Genomic DNA, 21,188 nt, shown 5'->3' with positions numbered 1-21,188 from the left:
AAGCAGTGCATTCTGGGAGATGCTCCTGACTGCTGATCTGACTCACGATCTGCACCTGGATCGTGTTCTTTAACATGGTGTGAAACTCACGTCACGGGTCGTTTTCTGCAGAAATGTGTGTTTTATATGAAATACAGCCGGTTAATTGTATTAAAGGAAAGAGACGATAACTGAATCATTTTCATAACATTCGGTTTAGTACATTTTACCAGTGTTGTTATTGTTGACTAAAATCAAAACCATCGGTAACTGAAATAAAGCTGAATGGAAAACTTAAACTTGAACAAAAATTAGATATGTTGCTTTTGCAACTTACTGAAATAGATATTTAAAATAAAAATATAAAAGTAGTTTATAAAGTTGAAGTACTAAAAGTATTAAAACTTAAATAAAAGCTAATTAAACTGATATAGAAATAATAAAAAACTATTAAAATGAAAAAAGCACAAAAAATTGAAAATGTGATAATTCAAAATATAAACATATACTCTAGTAGTATATAAAACTTTTTATTTCATTCTTGTTCTTGAATCTGATTGGCTGAGAGGACTTTTCAGCCATGCGATATTCTACTAGTATCGCCACGGGAACCGCTTCACTGTTTGAATCAGTCCACTGTCAGCATTCTCACAGCGAGTGTCATGGCGGATGAGCAAACCCACCATATTTTTATAGATACCACTGTTATTTTATCACAGAATGCAGTTTTAAGAGTTTTTAGGCGAGATTGTAGATGTTTAGACCTCAAATGTGCGATTTATATGTAAACACATAGCGTCTATTTGAAAATTTGTTTAGACGCTGTCGGAGATGTGAGCTCCAGGCTGTCAGCGACTGTTCAGAGCTCGTGTACCCACAGAGAACAGCTTCATCTCTGCCTGTCCTTTGGGAATTTGCTGCTGGCTCTTGTGTAGATAATGTTTAAACATGAGGTATAATTCGTTTTGGGTATATCAAACGGCAATCTTTGGTCTTATTAATATGTTACTTGTTCCAGAGCTAGTAGATTTGGCTTAAGGGCTAAAAAAAGGGCTTAAGTTTAATAACTTTATATTTACATTGAAATTAAATCCTGTACTAACTAGAGCGCTGCTTTTGTACGTTTGACTGAACTGTTTGCTTGTGTTTATTTCCTGTTTTACTTTTTATACTGTTATAATGGCTATTGTTGTTCATTTAAAGGTGCCCTAGAACCAGTTTTTACATCTTAAAAAAAAACAGTTTTTCACAAGATGTAATATAAGTCTAAGGTGTCTCCTGAATGTGTCTGTGAAGTTTCAGCTCAAAATACCCCATAGATTTTTTTAATAATTTTTTTTTACTTCCTATTTTGGGGCATCATTAACTATGCACCAATTCAGGCTGCAGCCCCTTTAAATCACACGCTCCCTGCCCCCCCGAGCTCTCGACTATAATACAGTGCATTTACAAAGTTCACACAGCTAATATAACCTTCAAATGGATCTTTACAAGATGTTCGTCATGCATACTGCATGCATACATCAGATCATGTGAGTATAGTATTTATTTGGATGTTTACATTTGATTCTGAATGAATTTGAGGCTGTGCTCCGTGGGTAACAGCTAATGCTACACTGTTGGAGAGATTTATAAAGAATGAAGTTGTGTTTATGAATTATACAGACTGCAAGTGTTTAATAATGAAAATAACGGCAGTCTTGTCTCCGTGAATACAGTAAGAAACGATGGTAACTTTAACCACATTTAACAGTACATTAGCAACATGCTAACGAAACATTTAGAAAGACAATTTACAAATATCACTAAAAATATCATGATATCATGTCAGTTATTATCACTCCATCTGCCATTTTTCGCTGTTGTTCTTGCTTGCTTACCTAGTCTGTTGATTCAGCTGTGCACAGATCCAGACGTTAATACTGGCTGCCCTTGTCTAATGCTTTGAACATGGGCTGGCATATGCAAATATTGGGGGCGTACATATTAATGATCCTGAATGTTACGTAACAGTCGGTGTTATGTTAAGATTCACATGTTTTTCGGAGGTCTTTTAAACAAATGAGATTTACATAAGAAGCAGGAAGCAATGGAGTTTGAGACTCACTGTATGTCATTTCCATGTATTGAACTCTTGTTATTCAACTATGCCGAGGTAAATTCAATTTTTGATTCTAGGGCACCTTTAAATATTATTGTTCAATAAGTAATATTTTATATAAATAACATGCTGTGTTTTTGGTATTGAGAAAGAGTCCATTAGTGATTTTGACTTCAGTGAAAGTTACATTAACACGCCATTAGATGGCGACAAAGACTGTCTTTATGAGCGAGTCAGTCAGTCGCAAAAACTTTTATATTAAAATGGACTGAAACAAGGAAACAAGGACATTGTTTTTACTTTAAACAACATCTTACGAGACTCAACTGACAAATGCATTGACTAGCACTGTCACGGGAAATCCTCTTCAATGTTAAAAGGACAAAGATATCGCTTTCCTCAGTGGACATTTAAACTGATTTTGTGTTTATGAATATAAGACTGACCTGAAGACTATCAGCTAGATGCAGGAAACACACTCGCTCTCTCATAATACTCTACATATTACAGTGAGTTTCAATGAAGCGACTCAACGTTCCTTCGTTACTAGTTCTACAGTGACGTTTTAGAATTAGTAACGGATCTTGGGCTCATCTGTTAAACGTCAACTTGAGATTTGAATCCGTGACGGAAGGAAGTAGTTCCTCACAAAAGAGGGTTTTCGGCTGTAGGTAATCACAGCGTGATATTGCTCTTATAAATCATTTTCATAATGTTCATTTAAGTGCTTGAATGTCTGAATCATGTCCGTACTAACATACTCTGGCAGTGTTTGAAATAATAATAGAAAATAATACAAAGGCAATAATAAAATGGACCTTTCTATTTGTTATTGTCTTTGTTGACTGATTCACCAACAATTATTTTAATGAATCAGTCTCAAGAATCTAATGACTCACTAACTCTTACTGACTAAAATGCAAGTTGTTATATTCCTCTCATCTTCACAAAGAAGCATTAAAGCAATTTTTAATGAAGCAGAATTGTGGATCACAACCAGAAACGCTTACAATTCCCAAATATACTGTGTCATACTCATATTTCTGTACAGTATTTACTCTCAGATACATGACCTCTGAGTGTTCAGAGAGGAGCAGCATCGCTTCAGCCAAGCGTAACATGGTAAATGGGGTAAAACTGCAGGTGCGTGTGGGACTTTAGAGTGCATTTAAACATCGACGCGCTCACAGAAATATGAAAAGGAACGCTGACACAAAACTTCTTCTCTGGAGTCGAGCGGCAGCAGCCGTATTTACGCCTGAGGGCGTCTCAGCATGTGTCTGTGTTACACAAACCCCCCCTTTCAGTTCGGAAAGGCATCCCAGCATGCACTGCCACTCTTGTGGCGTGTCTCTGTGGCGCTCCGGCTCGGGGAGACTCACGCGGCCCGTAAATTTCTCTGTCAAATCACAGTCAATTACAGCGCGAGTGTCGTTTGCCTCGCGGCGAGTCCCGTCTATGTGCTTAATTACAGTTAAAATAAGGTGAAGTTCTGAATGTTAATGACTTGGTGAAGGTTATACATAACTAAATAATAGCTAAATGATTAGTTGTGAAGTCTCATGGAATAATCATAAATGTTTCTTGAGCAGCAAATCATCATATTAGAATGATTTCTGAAGGATCATGTGACACTGAAGACTGGAGTAATGATGCTGAAAATTCAGCTTTGATCGCTGGATATAAATTACACTTTATTATATATTCACATAGAAAACAGCTGTTTTAAATTAGAATAATATTTCACAATTTTACTGATTTTACTGATTTTTTTCTGATCAAATAAATGCAGTTTTGATGAGATCAAGTTTCAAAAACATTTAAAAATTCCGGTATAAAGTAAGAATAATATTTTTCCCACTGAATGTTCTGTGACGCTCACCTAAATACTAATTTATTTGTGAAATCTGTTCTGCTAAGCTGAATCGAGCTTGTTAGAAGTGATGTTTATGTGCATTATGTTGCTGTAACTCTTCTGGAGTTTAATTACTTGCACAGGTTTGTGTTTTATTATTTTGCGTGGGCACGATTTCAGATTAATTTTCACACCTGCCAAACGGCCGTCTTTGAATGAACGCACTAATCCGATTAGTCCGACAAACAGGCTTGTTTTTTTATTGTCTCCGAACAGCATCTGGATCATTAATTCACTTCTATTCCTCAGTTACACGCCAAAGACTTGAAGTTTACGAATTCTGTCATTCGTTTGCGCTCCACAGAAGAAGTCATACAGGTTTAGAGTGAATAAATGATGACAGAATTTTAATTTTCAGGCTTTAAAATGCAAAATGAGTGCGCACGCACACACACATTTGCCTCTTATGGCTCTAGTGACATTTCCTTTCCACCTCAGGTGGCAGCCATCAAACTCAGTCCTTTGCCAGCCGTAGTCTCTAATTGCGAAGTTCAGGGCTGTGCTTTGGTCATTAATCAGCCCGTGGCTTCCCAAATTAGACGTCCTCGCCAGACGTGCCAGCGGTTAGCAGAGTCTGAGGAGACGAGGTGCGGTTGGAGCGCGAAAAACGACAACAGGCCAACGTTGAAAGGACAGGCTGGTTCCTCTCCTCCCGCATCCCTGAGAGGAATAAATCAGCAGCGCGCTTGACGTGTTAAAGATTTACACAGCGACCGTGGAGGAACCGCGCTGCCATCGCCTTACTGCCATCTATAGGCTGCTTTCTGTCATATTGATGACCTGCAAAAATCTTCTGTCTTGTTTTCCAAATTTCTAAACATTCTTAAATCAAGATACATTTACTGGAGAATTTTCCTTCATTTAAAGGAAAACAAGTTTATTTTTTTCTAACCCTAATAGCAGATGGTCCAATATATCTTCAGTCATATTGCTTCAAGTAAACGCATCTTGATTTAAGAATGTTTAGATATTTGTGCTGGAAAACAAGTCAGAAATACTGAGGAAGAACATCATTTTTGCAGTGCAGACTCCTGCTGGGTTGATTCACAAGATCTGAATAGCAAATGTAAAGCAAAATCTGAAAGATTAAAGTTGGTTTATTCACATTCTGTTCATCCAAAAGTCCTTTCGTAGCTCAGGAGACAGAAGTCATGTTTCATTTAAATATGAAGATGTTTGTCTCAGATGTTTGTAAAGTTCATTAGGAGTAAAAATAGCAGATATGAATCACCGGTAAAGAGTATAGAGCTGTAAAATGAATATAAAGCAGCTCTGATCACACTGTAAACAGTGATTTTTCAAAGTTGCAGTTAAAGATTTTTAGGATTAGAAAATACTATTTCTGATTTTCTACTTCAAATTGCATGTTTAATTCAATGTGCTTGTGAAATTTACTAGCAATTTTGTTAACACTTTACTTAAAACCTTTATGTATAATGCTTTATAAAGGTATTTGTACACTCTAAAAAAATGCTGGGTTAAAAACAACCCAAGTTGGGTTGAAAATGGACTAACCCAGTGGTTGGGTTAACTGTTTTCCCGACGTGCTGGGTAGTTTTATTTAACTCAACTATTGTTTAAAAATGACTATATGTCTGGGTTAAAATGAACCAAAAATATGTTGGAAATTAAAAATCAGACACATAATTACTAGAGGAAACAATAATAATCAAAAGGTGAACATTTATTAATAAGCAATTTAATAAATGTTTATTGTTTAATTATTATTCTTTAAACTTATTAATAAATGTTTATGTATTAAACATATTAATAAATGTTCATTTCCAACATACTTTGACTTAATTTTATGCAAGAAATACTGCCATTTTTAAACAATAGTTGAGTTAAATAAAAACAACCCATTTGCTATCGCTGGGTCAAAACATTGCTATTGCTGGGTTTAAACAACCCAATTGCTGGGTTAAAACAACCCATTCGCTATCGCTGGGTTAAAACAACCCAATCACTGGGTTAAAACAACCCAATCGCTGGGTTAAAACAACCCAATCACTATCGCTGTGTTAAAACAACCCAATCACTATCGCTGGGTTAAAACAACCCAATCACTGGGTTAAAACAACCCAATCGCTGGGTTAAAACAACCCAATCGCTGGGTTAAAACAACCCAATCGCTAGGTTAAAACAACCCAATCGCTATCGCTGGGTTAAAACAACCAATTCACTATCGCTGGGTCAAAACATCGCTATCGCTGGGTTAAAACAACCCAAACGCTATCGCTGGGTTAAAACAACCCAATCGCTAGGTTAAAACAACCCAATCGCTATCGCTGGGTTAAAACAACCAATTCACTATCGCTGGGTCAAAACATCGCTATCGCTGGGTTAAAACAACCCAAACGCTATCGCTGGGTTAAAACAACCCAATCGCTGGGTTAAAACAACCCAATCGCTGGGTTAAAACAACCCAATCGCTAGGTTAAAACAACCCAATCGCTATCGCTGGGTTAAAACAACCCATTCACTATCGCTGGGTTAAAACAACCCAATCGCTAGGTTAAAACAACCCAATTGCTGGGTTAAAACAACCCAATCGCTAGGTTAAAACAACCCAATCGCTATCGCTGGGTTCAAAACATCGCTATCGCTGGGTTAAAACAACCCAAACCCAATCGCTGGGTTGAAACAACCCAATCACTGGGTTAAAACAACCCAATCGCTATCGCTGGGTTAAAACAACCCATTCACTATCGCTGGGTTAAAACAACCCAATCGCTAGGTTAAAACAACCCAATTGCTGGGTTAAAACAACCCAATCGCTAGGTTAAAACAACCCAATCGCTATCGCTGGGTTAAAACAACCCATTCACTATCGCTGGGTCAAAACATCGCTATCGCTGGGTTAAAACAACCCAATCGCTGGGTTAAAACAACCCAATAACTGGGTTAAAACAACCCAATCGCTGGGTTAAAACAACCCAATTGCTGGGTTAAAACAACCCAATCGCTATCACTGGGTTAAAACAACCCAATCACTGGGTTAAAACAACCCAATCGCTGGGTTAAAACAACCCAATCGCTATTGCTGGGTTAAAACAACCCATTCACTATCGCTGGGTCAAAACATCGCTATCGCTGGGTTAAAACAACCCATTCGCTGGGTTAAAACAACCCATCCGCTATCGCTGGGTCAAAACAACCCAATCGCTGGGTTAAAACAACCCAATCGCTATTGCTGGGTTAAATCAACCCATTCACTATCGCTGGGTCAAAACATCGCTATCGCTGGGTTAAAACAACCCATTCGCTGGGTTAAAACAACCCATCCGCTATCGCTGGGTCAAAACAACCCATTCGCTGGGTCAAAACAACCCAATCGCTGGGTTAAAACAACCCAATCGCTGGGTTAAAACAACCAATCGCTGGGTTAAAACAACCCAATCGCTGGGTTAAAACAACCCAGTCACTGGGTTAAAACAACCCAATCGCTGGGTTAAAACAACCCAATCGCTGGGTTAAAACAACCCAATTGCTGGGTTAAAACAACCCAATCGCTATCACTGGGTTAAAACAACCCAATCACTGGGTTAAAACAACCCAATCGCTGGGTTAAAACAACCCAATCGCTATTGCTGGGTTAAAACAACCCATTCGCTATCCCTGGGTCAAAACATCGCTATCGCTGGGTTAAAACAACCCAATCGCTGGGTTAAAACAACCCAATAACTGGGTTAAAACAACCCAATCGCTGGGTTAAAACAACCCAATTGCTGGGTTAAAACAACCCAATCGCTATCACTGGGTTAAAACAACCCAATCACTGGGTTAAAACAACCCAATCGCTGGGTTAAAACAACCCAATCGCTATTGCTGGGTTAAAACAACCCATTCACTATCGCTGGTTCAAAACATCGCTATCGCTGGGTTAAAACAACCCATTCGCTGGGTTAAAACAACCCATCCGCTATCGCTGGGTCAAAACAACCCAATCGCTGGGTTAAAACAACCCAATCGCTATTGCTGGGTTAAATCAACCCATTCACTATCGCTGGGTCAAAACATCGCTATCGCTGGGTTAAAACAACCCATTCGCTGGGTTAAAACAACCCATCCGCTATCGCTGGGTCAAAACAACCCATTCGCTGGGTCAAAACAACCCAATCGCTGGGTTAAAACAACCCAATCGCTGGGTTAAAACAACCCAATCGCTGGGTTAAAACAACCCAATCGCTATCACTGGGTTAAAACAACCCAATCGCTGGGTTAAAACAACCCAATCGCTGGGTTAAAACAACCCAATTGCTGGGTTAAAACAACCCAATCGCTATCACTGGGTTAAAACAACCCAATCACTGGGTTAAAACAACCCAATCGCTGGGTTAAAACAACCCAATCGCTATTGCTGGGTTAAAACAACCCATTCGCTGGGTTAAAACAACCCATCCGCTATCGCTGGGTCAAAACAACCCAGTCTCTGGGTTAAAACAACTTGCTGAGTTTGTCCATTTTCAACCCAACTTGGGTTGTTTTAACCCAGCATTTTGTTAGAGTGTACTGTATGTTATAATGCATTGTATCTCAAATGACATCTGAAATCGGTTCTGTCACGTGTTTTAATGCATTATACTTTCTAAAGGCACACCATAAGTATTATAATGCATGAGAACTGTATTGTTACAGTCATTCATGAAACATGCAGTGCATTATAAGGTGCATAGTTAATGCAGTAAAATTACTTTTAAAATGTATTATAAGGGCTTCATGTAAAGTTTATTATTTCTACACCTTTTTTTTCAGTGCACTTGATGAAACACGTTCATATTGAGATCTCAGACTTTTGAGTGCAAATCCAAGCGCAGTGTGAGGCAGTTCATGAATGTGAAATTATTGGCCTCATTTTCTACTTGTTCAGACTCTGATTGTGATGATATTGATGAATTTTACCACATTTGCGCTGTTATTTTCCTGTGAAGCTGCTTTGAATCAGTCTGTATTGTATAAAGCGCTGTAGAAAGAAATGTGTCTTGACTGTGATGAATAACTGTGTGTCTCTCTCTCTCTTTCCCAGCTGTGCTTCAGGTGGCAATATCACTCAATAAAGTGGAACTGAGTGTCGGAGAGTCTAAATTCTTCACATGCACAGGTAAGAACTGAATATTAACTCAATAATCCCTCACACCATGTTTCTAGATGAGTGTGACCTAAAACCGGCAGTATATTCTCTCAAAAAGTCTCTTCTGCTCACCAAGGCTGTGTTTATTTGATCAAAAATACATTCAAAATTGTGAAATATTATTAAAATTTAAAATAGCTGTTTTCTATGTGAATATATAGTAAATTATAATTTATATCCACTGATCAAAGCTGAATTTTCAGCATCATTACTCCAGTCTTCAGTGTCACATGATCCTTCAGAAATCATTCTAATATGATGGCTTCTTTCTGAGTATTATCAACCTTGATTCATTTATGTTCAGGATTCTTTGATGAATAGAAAGTTCAAAAGAACAGCATTTATTTGAAATAGAATCTTTTGTAACATTATAAATGTCTTTAATGTCACTTTTGATCAATTTAACGAGTCCTTGCTGAATAAAAGTATTCATTTCGTAAAAAGAGACCCCAAACCTCTGAGCGACAGTGAAATGTCTGTCGGCGACAGCAGACTCGCAATTATCTTCAGAAACTTTCAGAGCCACTGAATATGCAGTAAACATGAAAAAATAAGCTCAAGGCGACAATTATGCAACACAGTAAATGTGTCTGTGTTTTCTGTAATGAACACAGTAAGATTATAAAATATAACTGAGTTAACAGAGTGAAAATGTTACAAAAACATTTTAAATTATTCACAATAATTGAAAAAAAAAAAACTATTGCTCATCTCTCATTAGTTTAATAGAGATTTGATTTTAGGAATATGAATATGATCTCACAGATTCTAGACAGAAAATAATGAATCTTTCGCTTTCTGTTTTCATTGCAGAAATAAGAGAAAAGTGCAATAATAATATTCAAAATATACACTAAACTTTGTAAAATTGTGGGATATGCTTTCTTAACACATCTTTATACTGTTGTCCCTTTAAGAGGTGTGTGTGTGTGTTTGTGTGTGTGTGTGTGTGTGTGTGTGTGTGTGTGTGTGTGTGTGTGTGTGTGTGTGTGTGTGTGTGTGTGTGTGTGTGTTCCCGTACAAGACACAATAACAGTATGAGAGCAGAAGTGAAGGTCACTGCTGTTATTGTGTTCAGAAAGCAAACCTGCCGTTTCAAGACGTGAGCATTATTTACAGTCACTGAACATTATATTACGTGTTATTTAACATTCTCACAGCAGCAGAATACAGTTGTCGGTCCTGTATTTGAGTCTTTAATATGGTTACGTTCACACACAGGTCAGGTGTTTACAGGAGCGACTCTCGTTCCACGTTCATACAGACAGTATTCGAGACGGTACATCGAATGGTACATTTCGAGACATCCCGTCAATCCCAGACACTGACAGTGTGAACGTGGCCTTATTAACGCTCTGTTCCAAAACCTAGGGATCTGCACATGTAGACAGATTCATGCACTCCTGATGCAAAGGATGTTTGTGAAGCGAAATGCATCATATATATCCTTCACAGAAAAGGCAATCACTGAATACATCTTTGGAAAAAAGTATGCAATGCTGACTTGCTTATCTTGTGACTATAACTTCCAAAAATCTGATCATAAATAAGATGCATTACTGCTCCAAACTCACTGAAGCTCATGTAGTTGTAAATCACTGCATGTGTGACGCCTCTTTAAACGTCACTAGATTTTTATTTTTCATTTGCAGCACTATGAATGTTTATATAAAAACACACAGAAAAAGTTTGATTGATTTGCTGGGAAAGTGTGCTTGTTACCACAGAAGCATCATATTAGAACTTATCCACAGATTTTATCCAGTAAATAATTTCAAACATAATAAAATAAACTATCTAACACTTATTTTGGCATTGGACTTTTGTTTCTCACTTTAATGTGACTTTCTGTCTTCACTAATTATTCTGAAGATAATAAAAACAAGTTTATTTAAAAAAAGTAATAACTTTTTTTTATTATAATTAATTAATTAACTCTTATTTTTGACCAAATTTCACATTCATTAATGCAAGTATTCTAATAAGAAACCCAACTTTATGGTTATGTTTACTGTAAAATTGTACATTGGCAATATTGGAGACTTTACCAATTATTTATTTCAAATATAACAAATATAACTTGTATTATTTATTTTTATGTTTCTACGTCCCGCTTGCACCCTTTATTTATTCATTTATATTGTAGTTATTTGTCTCTCTCTATTTTTTTTTTCTATTTCCTTGATTTATGGATTATAGAAACTTAATTGAATACTGTTATTTTTTTTTGCAATTGAACAAAATATATTAAAATAACACTGTTTTATCATTATATATAATTGAGATACTATTATAGGTTTTATTAACATTTTATTAACATTTTGAATTATTTTTATATTTTCTGTTTTCATTTTATTTTAAAAATTTTAGTAATTTTGCTGTGTGCTTTTGTCATTTTTTTTAAATTTTTTTATAATAAATATATATATATTTTTTTTTTTTTTTTGCTTTTGTCATTTTTTAAAAATGTTTATATATATATATATATATATATATATATATATATATATATACACATATATTATTTATTTATTTTATTTATTAATTTTTGTAAGCTAAATGAAAATGAGACGTTGCTTTGGCAACAAGTTAAAAAAATAAGTTTAAATGTTTATTATATTTCAAGTAACGAAAATGTTTTGTTGTGTTTTAGTTTTTTTGATTTGATCTTGTTTGCCCTGTCAGGTTATAAATATATATATATAATTGTTTAGTGGTTTGAGCACATTTTGTCATTTCGCCTCTTGAATTTCTCTGCCCACCTGTTGATTCACCTGTTGGATCTCAGTATGACAGCGGAGTGATTAACTTTTTCATCGCCCGATTACCCACATGGACGACGTGGTGTTGCCATGACAACAAATTGATTTCTTTCCGTCGCTCATACGCCAGCCGCCCCTAAATGCATTGGCTTCTGTGAATTTCACTGCGCGTCTGAGCGGGAAGCGTCTCGGCGGAGCTCTATCAATATACAGAGCGAAAACAACCGGGAAAACATTGATCAGAGAGACGCTGCGAGGGCGAGGGGGCGAGAGAGCGGCCGTCTGCCCCACGGGGACATCGAGACATCATAAATCATTTCATAAGGACAGAAAGCACTTCAACACACTGATATTTCACTAACTTCACCGCTAAGCAGTTTGGGGATTTCTAAGGTTACAAATACAGTTTCCTGTGTGATGGTCGACACATATTATTGTGCATCACTTTTGAAACTGTTTGTTGGTTTTGAATGTGCATTAGCCGTAAATGTGATATGAGAAAAGTTGTGGAATGGGTTTAAATGGGGTCCAATGTGTTAGTTTAGCCCAAAAAAATCTCAAAAAACCATAAAAGCCTCACTATAGCAGAATAGCACCTGTCCGAATGACTTCTTCTGAATTAAATAGAATTATTAATGAACATTGTCATCGCCAGAAATGTGCTACGGTGAGAAGATTTTCAGCTAATAGCAAATTAAATCTGTGTCTGTTCCTCACACAAAACCTGACACTCATTTTAAAAGACTTGGAGTGTGTTGAATGGGTCATGTGGACTAATTTTATGGTGTGTTTTTATGGTGTAGTGTTGTAATACTCGAGACTTGGTCTTGTTTCAGTCTCACAATAAGAGGACTCGGGATCTCAAGGCCGGTCAAGGTCACAACCTCGAGGAAATCACTAAATTGTCTGTCTGATTTATTTCTTAACATCATTAATGTGATTTGATGTAAAACCTACTGATTAAAATGCAATCAATAACTTATTTCTAATGTGATTTCTTTTGTTACTGTTGTGCCGAGATCAAAATCAGTGCAGGATTGTGTCAAATGCTCACAGATTTAAGATATGATTACAAAAAAGTACTTCTACGAGATCTTGTTTTTTATATTATAGTGTAGGATATAATTAAGCAATATCACAAGAGCAAGAGAGCGGTTTTCATGAATATGAGCACAATTAAAAACGTGATATTGATTTTATACAAATGATCAATACACATTAAGTGACTTTCATTTTACATAGACGTTCTTGCTATTTCAGCAATGAAAATAGTTCAAAACAAATCCATAACAGAACTGTTGTGCTTTTCAAGCAGCACGCTGCAGTGTTTCGTGACTAAATGAATCAGCTGCTTTGAACAAATCGCTTGAATGAATGACTCAGTAAGTGTTTTGTTGCCACCTACTTGCGGTTTCAGTTTCATATTTAAAAGTTGACCTATCGTTTTATTTTTCTATCATATTCCTCTATTCAAAATTTTTAAAACATTAATCTCAATATTATTTATGCAGGTGTAATTGTACCAATTCAGATGTAACTTCTGTGCCTTCTCTGCAATGCAAAGATGCATTTTATTGTTAGTGATTTGATTGATAACAGCTCTATATAGTGTCTTATTACTGTAATTGCATTTATTGATTAAATATCATTTCACATACAGATGATATGGATCTTTTAGATGAGTTCTGGTCTTGGTCTCGGGTTTAGGTGGTCTTGACTGCAACACATACTATCAATAAAGAGAAAGACAAATGGTGAATCAAAGTTCATCGCAAATAGCTTTTCCACAAGCTGAAGGATATATATACAGTACAGTCCAAAAGTTTGGAACCACTAAGATTTTTAATGTTTTTAAAAGAAGTTTTGTCTGCTCACCAAGGCTACATTAATTTAATTAAAAATACAGTAAAAAACAGTAATATTGTGAAATATTATTACAATTTAAAATAACTGTGTACTATTTAAATATATTTGACAAAGTAATTTATTCCTGTGATGCAAAGCTGAATTTTCAGCATCATTACTCCAGTCTTCAGTGTCACATGATCCTTCAGAAATCATTCTAATATGCTGATTTGCTGCTCAAGAAACATTTATGATTATTTCCAATGTTGAAAACAGTTGTGTACTTTTTTTTCAGGATTCCTTGATGAATAGAAAGTTCAAAAGAACAGCATTTATCTGAAATACAAAGTTTCTGTAGCATTATACACTACCGTTCAAAAGTTTGGGGTCAGTAAGAATTTTATTTTTATTTTTTTGAAAAGAAATTAAAGAAATGAATACTTTTATTCAGCAAGGATGCATTAAATCAATCAAAAGTGGCAGTAAAGACATTTATAATGTTACAAAAGATTAGATTTCAGATAAACACTGTTCTTTTGAACTTTCTATTCATCAAATAATCCTGAAAAAAAATATTGTACACAAATATTTTGTACAATTGTACACATTAAATGTTTCTTGAGCAGCAGATCAGCATATTAGAATGATTTCTGAAGGATCATGTGACACTGAAGACTGGAGTAATGATGCTGAAAATTCAGCTTTGATCACAGGAATAAATGACAGTTTAAAATATATTAAAATAGAAAACAGTTATTTTAAATTGTAATAATATTTCACAATATTACTGTTTTTACTGTATTTTTAATTAAATAAATGTAGCCTTGGTGAGCAGACGAAACTTCTTTTAAAAACATTAAAAATCTTAGTGGTTCCAAACTTTTGGACTGTACTGTATATATATAAAAGAAACACCATAAATGTAACACACACCAATAAAGTAATGCAATAAACATTCAACAACATGAGATCTATCACAAAACCTTGATGTTCATGCAACATAACGAAAGACTAAAAAACAATTATTTCAATGAAAAACCATCAAATGTGATCTGGGAATGTCAGTTGCTTGTTCTTTTTCACTTCCAAGGACTGTAAATTTTTGTATTTTTCTTTAAAATTGCATGAAATGTCTTGTTAGATTTATGATAGTTCTTTTGCATTCCATGAAAAAAAGTTAATAAAAAATGTTATTTGGGTTTGAAAATGTGGGTGAGTGTAAAAAAAAAAAAAAACCTTTTTTGGTGAATTGTTCCAATTCCGCTCCAGGTGAACAGAGTATTCTGCACTCTTTTTGTTGAGTGAAAACATGGTTAAAAGAGCTAAAGTTGAAAAATACACATGCAAAGAGCTGGAGAAGTGTAAAAATTCATGCACAATGCAGATCTAGTGATGCAAATAACACCAACATCACCTCAATTAACTCAACAGATTGAACCTCCACTGGGTTTCTCACCTGTTCTGTCCATGAAACTCTTATCTTTCTAACAACATCACCCTCGAACCCGCTAACAACCTTCTCCAGTTCCTCCATTCGTGACCTGCCCCGGGACTCCGGCGCTCTCGCGGGGAGGTTCGAGAGTTCAGGCCCTTCTGATTGCAGAGGGCCAGAAATATCGCCTCCCACGCGGCTGCTTTATGACCTTCAGCTTTACAGACGAGAGCACCTGGAGTTTGCATATGGCGCTCTCTAATTCTCCATGTGGCCTCTCGTTAAAGTCATTGGCTGCCAGAGCTAAAGAGCTGTCGCAAATTACAGCGAGTGTAAAACCAAGTGAGACGGCTGCATCTGAGAGTTTGAGGAGATGTTGCATGTATTGGAAATATTTTGAACAAGGTTTCTCATTGCATTAATGAAGACTGATGCAAACACTTTGGTTTTATGTCTTCTTTAGCCATTGGTGAGCTGCTCAGCATAAACTGGTTCAGTCCTCAAGGCGAGCGTATCATCTCAAACCAGAGAGTGATCGTTCAAACAGAGGGCGCGCGGTCCAGGCTAACCATCTACAATGCCATCATCGAGGATGCTGGGATATACCGATGCCAGGCTGTGGACGCCAAAGGACAGACCCAGGAGGCCACGGTGGTGCTGGAGATTTACCGTAAGTCAATTAACATGAGTGTCTATAATCATTTACTTAGTCAAGATCATGATGGAGGGACGGTAACGTAATGTTAATGAGATGTATTTGATGAATGTAAAAAGGTAATTTTAAAAAATCTCAGATATATAATATAATATATAATTTTTGGTTGTGGTGTTCCTTGGCTGAGTTGAGCTTCTTCACCTCACGGCAAGCGAGTTTTATGTCGGTTTTATTGATATTGAGGCATATTAACACTGAATTTAAATGAAGCTTGACACATTGACATGACACTCCAGAAGAAACCTTGTGATAATTCTGATCTGCCGCAACCAAAGCCACACACCTTTCCCCTGTGCAGCTCTTCTTCAAAGCACGATTTCATCTGAGATGGAGGAAATTAGCCAAAATATGTGAGGTTAAATGTCTTCAGATCAGTCAGAGCTTGGCCAATTTTCATTTAAGAATTCATTTAAGACGGAATAGCGTTACATACTGTAGCAGATAGCTCTACTTGCATGTAGAAGCGAAAGTAGTCTTATTTTCAGACTCATTCACAGACAGACTGTAATTATTGTAAAAAAAATTGGTAGGTTAAAGCTGGCTTTAGCCTCCAGAGGCATTTTACAGTACAAGACTGGTGCAATGAGTGCTTTTTTTGGAATAACTAGACTGGATCTGCTTAGGTTAATGACATCAAACCTTTAAAAGATACTCAGTGTTTTATTATAAAGGGGTTATATGTAAGAATGTTGATGTATTAATCATTTTTTTTATTGCCAATGTGTGAACAGCTTGTAACAAACTTTAGAAAACTAGACCTTTCCTGACTTCCTAGGTCGTTTATGAAAGCCTGTCGGCTGATGTTTATGTAAAGGACTCGGGACGGTTTTGCCGGGAAAATCAAAAGCGCTGTCATTTTTGTTGTGTTTATTTTGTTATTGAGAGGAAAGCGCGCAGCACATAATCACATAATCATCTAAACGCCGCTCTCAGCAGTGTGAACGGCGTCAGGATGTTCGTTAACAGTATATCGCTGCACAGGTGTTTGCAACTTCTTTTAACTTATAAGCAAAGAATGAAAAAGACATTCTCTGAGTATATCGGGGCTTTGAATCACTTTCAGACCCTTTTGTGCGTTAAATGTGCACGAGTGTGAACACGAGTAATAAGTTGCTGCTGCAGTTCACTTAATGGCCACCGGCGTCGACAAGGGTTTCTGAATTCTACATATAGCCCTTTTAAGCAAGTTTTATACTTACTGTAAATATAAAATATATAAAGAGCATATGGGGCCTCGCAAGTGACATTCAGGAAAAAAATAGTCAGATAAATCGTGCGCACGATTTAGCAAATCGAGGGAACAAAATTGTAAATCGTGCACACGATTTAGCAAATAGATGGAACGAAATGGATAAATCGATCGAACGAAATAGTAAATTGTACGCACGATTTAGCAAATCGATGGAACGAAATAGTAAATCATGTGCACGATTTATAAATCGAGGGAACGAATTAGTAAATTGTGCACATAATTTAGCAAATCGAGGGAACGAAACAGTAAATCATGCGCACAATTTAGCAAATTGAGGGAACAAATTTGTTAATCATGCATACAATTTAGCAAATCAAGGGAACCAAACAGTAAATCGTGTGCACGATTTATAAATCGAGGGAACGAAATAGTAAATTGTGCATGCGATTTAGCAAATAAATGGAACAAATTAGTAAATTGTGCGCACGATTTAGCAAATGGAGGGAACAAAATTATAAATTGTGCGCACGATTTAGCAAATAGATGGAACAAAATAGATAAATCGATCGAACGAAATAGTAAATCGTGCACACAATTTAGCAAATCGATCAAATGAAATAGTAAATTGTGCGCACAATTTAGCAAATCGATCAAATGAAATAGTAAATCGTGCGCGCAATTTAGCAAATCGATCAAACGAAATAGTAAATCGTGCGCACAATTTAGCAAATCGATCAAATGAAATAGTAAATCGTGCGCACAATTTAGCAAATCGATCAAATGAAATAGTAAATTGTGCACACAATTTAGCAAATCGATCAAATGAAATAGTAAATCAGGCGCACAATTTAGCAAATCGCATGGAATTCATTAATCGATTTAACATTAATCGTGATAAATCGATCGAATGAAATAGTAAATTGTGCGCATGATTTAGCAAATTGAGGGAACCAAACAGTAAATCGTGTGCACGATTTATAAATTGAGGGAAAAAATTTGTTAATCATGCATACAATTTAGCAAATCAAGGGAACCAAACAGTAAATCGTGTGCACGATTTATAAATCGAGGGAACGAAATAGTAAATTGTGCGCACGATTTAGCAAATAGATGGAACGAAATAGATAAATCGGTCGAACGAAATAGTAAATCGTGCGCACGATTTAGCAAATCGATCAAATGAAATAGTAAATCGTGCGCACGATTTAGCAAATCGCATGGAATTCATTAATCGATTTAACATTAATCGTGATAAATCGATCGAATGAAATAGTAAATTGTGCACACAATTTAGCAAATCGATGGAACAAAATAGATAAATCAATGGAACGAAATAGTAAATCCTGCACACGATTTAGCAAATCGATGGAACAAAATAGATAAATCGATCGAATGGAATAGTAAATCAGGCGCACGATTTAGCAAATCGCATGGAATTCAATAATCGATTTAACATTAATCGTGATAAATCGATCGAATAAAATAGTAAATTGTGCACACGATTTAGCAAATCGATGGAACAAAATAGATAAATCAATGGAACGAAATAGTAAATTGTGCACACGATTTAGCAAATCGATGGAACAAAATAGATAAATCGATCGAATGGAATAGTAAATCAGGCGCACGATTTAGCAAATCGCATGGAATTCGTTAATCGATTTAACATTAATCGTGATAAATCGATCGAATGAAATAGTAAATTGTGCACACGATTTAGCAAATCGATGGAACAAAATAGATAAATCAATGGAACGAAATAGTAAATCCTGCACACGATTTAGCAAATCGATGGAACAAAATAGATAAATCGATCGAATGGAATAGTAAATCAGGCGCACGATTTAGCAAATCGCATGGAATTCGTTAATCGATTTAACATTAATCGTGATAAATCGATCGAATGAAATAGTAAATTGTGCACACGATTTAGCAAATCGATGGAACAAAATAGATAAATCGATCGAATGGAATAGTAAATCAGGCGCACGATTTAGCAAATCGCATGGAATTTGTTAATCGATTTAACATTAATCGTGATAAATCGATCGAATGAAATAGTAAATTGTGCACATTATTTAGCAAATCGATGGAACAAAATAGATAAATCAATCGAATGAAATAGTAAATCCTGTGCGCACGCTTTAGCAAATCGATGGAACAAAATAGATAAATCGATCGAATGGAATAGTAAATCAGGCGCACGATTTAGCAAATCGCATGGAATTCGTTAATCGATTTAACATTAATCGTGATAAATCGATCGAATGAAATAGTAAATTGTGCACATTATTTAGCAAATCGATGGAACAAAATAGATAATTCGATCGAATGAAATAGTAAATTGTGCGCACGCTTTAGCAAATCGATGGAACAAAATAGATAAATCAAACGAATGGAATAGTAAATCAGGCGCAAGATTTAGCAAATCGCATGGAATTCATTAATCGATTTAACATTAATCGTGATAAATCGATCGAATGAAATAGTAAATTGTGCACACGATTTAGCAAATCGATGGAACAAAATAGATAAATCAATGGAACGAAATAGTAAATCCTGCACACGATTTAGCAAATCGATGGAACAAAATAGATAAATCGATCGAATGGAATAGTAAATCAGGCGCAAGATTTAGCAAATCGCATGGAATTCATTAATCGATTTAACATTAATCGTGATAAATCGATCGAATGAAATAGTAAATTGTGCACATCATTTAGCAAATCGATGGAACGAAATAGTAAATCATGCACATGACTTAGCAAATCAAGGGAATGAAATAGTAAATCGTCCGCATGATTCTCTGAATGTTCTAAAACAAGTAGTAACATTGAAAAAAAATTAGACAAATGTCCAACTAAAACATTTCAGAAAAAAAAAATGCTCCGTGATGAACATTATACTTTGAACAAACGTTTGTTCATAACTTTAAGAGAACCTTGCCAGAACATTAGCTAAAGTTCTGAGAATGTTCACTGTTAGCTGGGCTGCTGGCTCTTATGATAAATTGCTATGATAAATTTGTAGTCCTTTTGGACAGAATGAGATGTCATTATCCATGAAGTTTGGATGAGTGAGTTAACTTCACTAACTCGCTCAGTGTTGTTGTCATCCAGGCCAAATGGTACTATATATTATATATTATGAAGGTCGACACACACAGAAAATGAAAAGCAAATCACTTTCATCACATTTTGTTTTTGTCTAAATCTACATTCATCAACAAGATGGTTTCCTTTTCTCAGAAGTGAAAAGATTGAGTGATTTCTGTCAGATGACCTTCAGTGCGGTCTGTTTGGACCGTATTCTACACAGCGTCCTCGCGCTGAAATGAAGCCAGATCTTCAGAATGTTCAGTGGGTCAATGAGGGTAAACGCTGAGTAAATCTGTGTAATAGTCGCCATGTAGAAACAAGTCCCAGTGCGCCGCTCTGCCCTGACCTCACAGCTCACGCCAAATTATGAGATTCAGAATAGAAAATGATTTCATTCTACAGCGAGAGAGATTCTGTCTGTTTACAAGCACACTTTTGGAATAACTGAGAGGATGAATGCCATCACATTCAAAGCATGCAGGGACAGGGACAAAAAATGTTCATTTTGATCAGCCAGTGAAACAGCTTGATTCATTATTTTCGTGACTTTGAGTTTTTAAAGAAATCGAGCTTGTTTTCATAGAGGTAAATGTCAGTGCAAATAGGTAACTAAAACTAAAGTGTTTCTATGGTTTTAGTTTCAGTATCTCTGACTTGTAATTGCAGGATTTGTTTTCGGGTTGTTGAGATCTCTTCTGTACAGGAGGCACATGTGAGATTAATGGGATCTTTTATGTTGTTGTGTTTGTTTGGTCACAGAGAAGTTGACGTTCCGCGAGGTGAAGACGCCGCAGGAGTTTCGTCAGGCCGAGGACGCTGAGGTCATCTGTGATGTCATCAGTTCACCTGTGCCAGCCGTGTCCTGGTTCTACAAGAACAGAGAAATCACGTCCGAACCGAACAGTAAGAACTGAGACGATTCATTTAACCCTCTGGTGCTGCTTGCTTGGCAATTAAATTAATGTACTATATTTTAGTTTGATAATGTTGTTTATTTAATATTTTGTATTTTTAGGGG

The 21,188-nt window shown here is 36.1% G+C and overlaps 1 protein-coding gene across 2 annotated transcripts in view; it reads left to right on the top strand.

Moving 5' to 3' along the window:
* zgc:152904 (uncharacterized protein LOC767777 homolog) overlaps nt 1–21,188 on the top strand; it is a 299,456-nt gene that overhangs the window by 214,346 nt on the left and 63,922 nt on the right. For both annotated transcript variants that reach the window (XM_048198199.1, XM_048198198.1), the window contains exons 2-4: nt 9,022–9,096; nt 15,629–15,835; nt 20,930–21,073. In XM_048198199.1, the coding sequence (XP_048054156.1) occupies nt 9,022–9,096; nt 15,629–15,835; nt 20,930–21,073 (426 nt within the window). The remainder of the gene's footprint in view (nt 1–9,021; nt 9,097–15,628; nt 15,836–20,929; nt 21,074–21,188) is intronic.

The sequence above is a fragment of the Megalobrama amblycephala genome, linkage group LG7, assembly GCF_018812025.1.
Source record: "Megalobrama amblycephala isolate DHTTF-2021 linkage group LG7, ASM1881202v1, whole genome shotgun sequence".
NCBI lineage: Eukaryota > Metazoa > Chordata > Actinopteri > Cypriniformes > Xenocyprididae > Megalobrama > Megalobrama amblycephala.
The sequence above is the reverse complement of the archived record's forward strand: the minus strand, read 5'-3'. Positions and strand labels throughout refer to the sequence as shown.